Source organism: Pteropus alecto, unplaced genomic scaffold (assembly GCF_000325575.1).
Source record: "Pteropus alecto unplaced genomic scaffold, ASM32557v1 scaffold287, whole genome shotgun sequence".
In the NCBI taxonomy this organism is placed as follows: Eukaryota; Metazoa; Chordata; class Mammalia; order Chiroptera; family Pteropodidae; genus Pteropus; species Pteropus alecto.
This window is the reverse complement of record NW_006439718.1, coordinates 1,420,966-1,427,156: the sequence shown is the minus strand read 5'-3', so window position 1 is coordinate 1,427,156 and position 6,191 is coordinate 1,420,966. Positions and strand designations below refer to the sequence as shown.

The 6,191-nt window shown below is 39.7% G+C and overlaps 1 protein-coding gene across 1 annotated transcript in view; it reads left to right on the top strand.

The window, feature by feature from the left end:
• VSTM4 (V-set and transmembrane domain containing 4) overlaps positions 1-6,191 on the top strand; it is a 92,281-nt gene that overhangs the window by 1,012 nt on the left and 85,078 nt on the right. The window contains exon 3 of the mRNA XM_006916949.2: positions 1,874-2,272. Within this exon, the coding sequence (XP_006917011.1) occupies positions 1,874-2,272 (399 nt within the window). The remainder of the gene's footprint in view (positions 1-1,873; positions 2,273-6,191) is intronic.

Here is a 6,191-nt window from a genome sequence, read left to right as displayed (position 1 = left end):
ACCCTGGGCAGCTGTCAGAATGGGGTCAGCCTGGTGTCTTGGTTGTGTTGCTACTCACCAGGAGCCCCCTTGCCCCTGCCCATCATGGGAGAGGGCCTTAGCAGCCAGGGAGAATGCTCTTGGACTAATTTAATATGGTGTATGGGCAAGGTGAGATTCAGGTGGGCAAGCTGGGACAATTCCTTCCCTTTTGTCCTGGGTGAGTGACTTGTGTGGACAGTGAGATTGTTAGAGATTGTTACTAGAGAGTGTGTGCCTTCCTTGGTCATCTGTTGATCTGCATTCCTGGAGTAACTGCCTGGGCCAGCTTTGTCTTTTGTCACTGTAAGCAGAAAACCTCACTCTTATTCACAAGCCGCTTAGAGACTAGATGAGCATCAGTTCTTTTCTTCTGAATTTACTTCCATCTATTTTTTTAAGGTAATGAAATGCTGTCATGGTGTGGTAAGCTGAATAGATGTCTGTGTCCTTATCCCTGAAACTGAATGTTACCTTATATAGCAAAAGGCACTTCATGATGTGATTAAGTTAAGAGCCGTGTAGTGTCCCTGTAGAATCCTGGTAGGCCTGGCTTCTAAGAGATGAGAAAATTAAAAGACATTGACCTTCAAGTCATGTTTCTCAAGGTGTTCAGTTTATTAAATCAATAGTGGAAACCATACAAGAGGAGGAGCTTATTGGCACCCTCAGCCCACTCTGAGACACACAAGGCCTCACCTTGTTGACTCACAGCCTCTTCACAGTGTAAGGTTCAGTTCTCTGATCTCTTTGTCATCCTTTCTCCTTACTCACCTGCAGCATTGACTAAGGTTCAGAGATTTTGGTGACTCTGACATCAGGGCCCAAGCCTCTACTTTTGACCAGGTAATCTTTGAGAGACATTTATAATCTGAGATGACCCCAGGATATTTGCTTTTGCAGTGGGGTAAGCAGGGAATGGTGCTTCCTGGAATTGTGCACTGGGCCTCACAGGGGTGAAGATCTGGAACCTGGTGAGAAGACAGTCCTACTTGGACAGAGCTGTTTCTGGTCATCCTGTGCAAAGCATCGTTTCTGGGCTCTTACTGCCAGAGAATGGCGCCACCCATGAGGGCAGCCCAGTAGTTACCTTGCACAATCCAGAAGGGCAGCCCTTTGAGTGGGTCTAATTAAGCAAAGAACAGGAAATGGTCTACAAGGCCTGGAATTCTGGAGCATCTTTTGTGGGGTTGGGAAGTTTTCTCACCCCTCCCTGTTCTTGGGCTTATCATTCTTTATTCCTGCACTTCAACTCTGAATCTAAAGAGACTTAGAGCAAGAAACTGAGAAACCTCTGCGGTTCTAGTTCCCAGTACTAGTTGAACTCATGGCTAACCAGTGAATGCTGCTAATCTGCCTTGTTGACAGTTGAAATAGCTGTGATAGGAAAAGGGGCTTAGAAAGGCAGCACTTGGCATTGCCCACTCAGGTAGTTTGTGAAACCGATCCAAGCAGGCTTTGGGGAGGAGGGCAAGGGGGATGGACAAGGGCTGGAAATGTTTAAGATATTCCAAAAACCAAATATTTATGTAAAATCTCCTGAATTTTAAACATCAGTAACTATAATTAAAAAAGAAAAGTTAAATACCTCTGGGCCAGGTGGTCAATGGCAACCCACGTGAGTGGGATCCCCTCATAGAAGAGGACATGGGTGCTCACAGAGGCTCCCCGAGAAGGAACTCTCCTTCTGGCCATCATGAAGGCAGAAGTTGAGCATGGAGGGGCTGGGGCAGCCTAACTCTCTGGCCATGAAGATCACATTGGCTCCTGAGGAAAAGACGCACTGTGTATCAACCTGTAGAAACGCTGTGGCTTTTCTCATTTTCTTCCTTCCTTTTTTTTTTTTTTTCTGCAGAGGTCTGTGGGGCCCTCAATGTCACCGTGTCCCCAGGGCCCGTGGTTGACTACTTGGAGGGGGAAAATGCCACTCTTCTCTGCCATGTCTCTCAGAAGAGGCGGAAGGACAGCTTGCTGGCTGTACGCTGGTTCTTTGCACGCCCTGACTCCCAAGAGGCCTTGATGGTTAAGATGACCAAGCTCCGGATAGTGCAGTACTATGGGAATTTCAGCCGCAGCACCTATCGGCAGAGGCTGCGCCTCCTGGAGGAGAGGCGTGGGGCACTCTATAGGCTCTCCATTTTGACCCTTCAACCAGCGGACCAAGGACATTATGTCTGCAAAGTTCAGGAAATCAGCAAGCACAGGAATAAGTGGACGGCCTGGTCTAATGGCTCCTCAGAGATGGAAATGAGAGGTAAGTGCATCTGTTTTCTGTGGAGAGGTGCTGGGGACAGGTCAGTGGTCCTCCCTATAGTCAGCCAAGCAGGGGCCTCCAGGATGGCTCTGCTGAGCTAGAACACATCTTCTTGGCCTCTGAGGGCCACAACCATATGAGCTAGGCCATGGAGGTGAGGAAAGATTTTTTTTGTGAATGCTAGGCTGACTCATATTGTAGATGTGAAAGCCAGGACAGAAAGGAACAAGAGCTTAGCCCCATGCTGCCCTGTCCACCCTCTAAGCAAAATCTCCTTCAATTCTGAAAGATGCGACTGGCCGTCTGCTTCATCTCCAGCTTAAGTCTATGCAGCCTTGATTGCTTTGGCCATGGGGTGCTGGGCACCCATGGGAGGTGGCACCCATTGAAAGGTCCTGATGTCAGTTGCCAGGCCTCCGAGCAGGGAAGACTGGTGGCTCTGATCTGTTGCTCAAAGGAACTGATCGAAGACCCAAGCTGTAATAGCTCACTGAGAAATTCACCCAAAAGTGGGCAAAGGACCAGAGATTGCTCTCCCTTCCTGGAGAATGATAGAAGGTGTGGGCCGTGTTCTGGAATATCATAGCTACCAAGTGCCATATTTGAAGGTTATCATTTTTTATCATAAATGTTCTATCCAAGAAGATGCGTCTCACAGTTTTAATAAGAATTGCTATTGTGTGCTAAAGTTACATCTTTGATTGCTTTGAATTTAGTCTGGCACAAGATCAGAGGATCATAAAATAAAGCTGATAGTCCCAAATATGAAAAATAATCTAATTTTATTATATACAATATTAAAGGTATTAGTGATGTTGTTTTGATAAGCTTTTTTCAAGGAATAAAGCTCATTCATGAAAAGTATTTTTAATATCCTATATGAATAAAGTACATGTTAAAGTTAATAATTTGCATAGTCTTTAAGCAGTCAAACTTTGTCCTTGGAGTTTGCTTATTATAATGTTCTTAAGCACAGAATGATATATTATCTGAAATGTTGTGTGCCTTTTCTCCTTAAACCAATTAATTCAAGAGCATCAATGAGTATTAATATAAATATATATTTTGGCACAGAAAACAGAAAAATACATCCGATGACCAAAAGCTGAGGAGGAAATCCACTCTGAAGATCACTTGGCTCTGAAATATAAGATTGTATATATGTCCTTTTGATTTTTATGTCACAGTATATTCTGGAGCTGCACACTAAATCTCTCAGCAGTAAGGGCTCTCTGTCAATTAGAATAGATAAAAAGGTTCCCTACATTCAAATGAATGCAGTCATTTAGTTCATTAATGTGAATATACTTTCAGTGAGTAAAGCAGATTCCTTCCAGAACATTTAGATGTGTACTTGTTCCAGAAAGCTGAGGTAGTTCATAAGAGTTTACTGGAAATAAAAAATTTACATCCCCTTCCTCTCCTCCTCTCCACTTCCCTTCTCCTCTTTCTTCCTCCCAGCCCTCCACTGTCTTCTTCCTCCTCCCCATGGCCCTGCCAGAGGCTAAGGAAGTGTGAGGAACAGGAAGTTCTGTGGCACAGCAGACACAGCAAGGGAGGCTCACCTCTCCCACCTATGGCGTCCTATGGCTTCTGTTTTAGCACTGTTTATACAACATTGTATAGTCATACCAGTGTTTTTGTAAGCTGCTGTGGCACAGGGATGATGTAAAAGACAATATATGTAAAAGTTTCAAACAGTGTTAAAACTAAAATGTGAGTCTTTTCCCTGCTTATACCCTAATATCATTTCCATTGCCATTCCCAGAAGTAATCATTATCAATTATTGGTTTAAATTTTTCAAGTCCCTCTCCTATTGGCATTCATGCATACCCACAGACATATATTTTAACAACACTACACTTAATGCTTTATAAGTATTGGTGATGATATTATATGTACTTTTTTGTAATTGATATTATATAGCAAGACAATACCAAACTACATCCCACCATTCCTCAGTGATGAAAACTTAAGGAACTTCTAATTTTTTATTAACACAACCAGTGCTTCAGTGAACATTTTTGTATACTTTTCTAAGTGTTTCTGTTGGTTATATTCCTAGAAAAAGAATTGCTGGGCCTAAGGCTATGCATATTTAAATTTTTAATAAATAATGCCAAGATGCTCTCCAAAAAGACTTTACAAATTTATACTCTGATCATCTTTGCATGATAATATCTATTTCTCTGAAGCCTTATTAACTATGGATATTATTAATCTTTTCCATTATTTATCACAATGATGAGAAAAATATTTGATTCTTTTAATTTCAATTATTATAGTCAATACAATTTAATTTAAATTATTGTATTCAATTAGTAGTGAAGCTGTACATCTCTTCATGTTTAATGACTATTAAAAATTTTCTTCTTTCCATTGCCTGTCTATAACCTTTGCCTATTTTTCAACTGCATCCTGTATTTTTCATATATATATATATATATATGCTGATCATTAATTAGTTAGCTATCGTATATGGTGCAATTTTTTTATTTATTATTTGTCTTTATGCTTTATTTATTTGTTTTTACCATATAAATATTTTACATTTTCAGGATATTTATGTAGTCGAATTTGTCATTTTTTTCCCTTTATGGTATTCCTTTTTCCAGTTGTATTATTTTATTGAGATATAAATTATATTCAATAAATTGCATAGTATCTTCATTTTATATCTTATCTAGGAAGGTATTTCTCTCCCTAAGCTTATAAAGTGTTTTACATATTTTTCTTCAATATTTTTTTCTGGCTTTATTGAAATGTAATAGACAATTAGTTGCTCATATTTACACTGTACAATTTAACAAGTTTTTTTTCAGTTATAGTTGGCATACAATAATATGCCAATTCAGTTGTACAGAATAGTGATCAGAGATCCATATGCTCACAAAACAATCACCCCACTAAATCTAGTACTATTCTTCCCCCTTACATATTTATTATAACATTATTAACCATCTTCCCCATGCTACACTCTACATCTCCATGTCTATTCTGCAACTATCTATTCGTACCTCTTAATCTCTTTGCCTTTTTTTTGCCATCTCTCCCAATTCCCCTCCCATCTAGTAGCCCTCAAAATATTCTCTTTATCTATGAGTTTATTTCTACTTTTGTTGTTGTTGTTTATTTTGTTTAGATTCCACATAAACATGAAATCATGTGATATTTGTCTTTCTCTATCCAACCCATTTTATTCAGCAGAATATCCTCTAGGTCCATCAAGGCAATATCTTTTTCCATTCCCTTCTTTTTAGTCTATGTGTGTCTTTTAATTTAAAGTGAGTCTCTTGTAGGCAGCATAATAGGGGTCTTGTTTTCTTATCCATTCAGCCACTCTATCTTTTTGTTGGAGCACTTAAATCTTTTCCATTCGAGGTACTCGTTGATAGGAATGTAGTTATCACCATTCTTTATTCCTGCTTATGATACGTGATTTTTCTTCTTAAAGAAGTCCCTCTAACATTTTCTGTAATACTGGTTTGGTGCTGATAAATTCCTTTAGCTTATTTTTGTCTGGGAAGTTATCTGTTCTTTGACTCTAAATGACAGTTTTGCAGGATAAGTATTCTTGGTTGTAGATCCTGGGTTTTCATCACGTTGAATATTTTGTGCCAAGTCCTTCTGTCCCACATAGTTTCTTTCGAGAAATCAGCTGACAGTCTTATGAGTGCTCCCTTGTAGATAACTAATTGCTTTTCTCTTGCTACTTTTAAGATTCTCTCTTTGTATTTAACCTTTGGCATTTAAATTATGATGTGTCTTGATGTGGGCCCCTTTGGGTTCCTCTTTCTTGAGACACTGAATTTCCTGGGGTTGTATGTCTATTTCCTTCACCAGGTGAGGGAAGTTTTCTATCATTATTTAAATAGCTCTTTAACATCTTTTCTATCATTATTTAAATAGCTCTTTAAC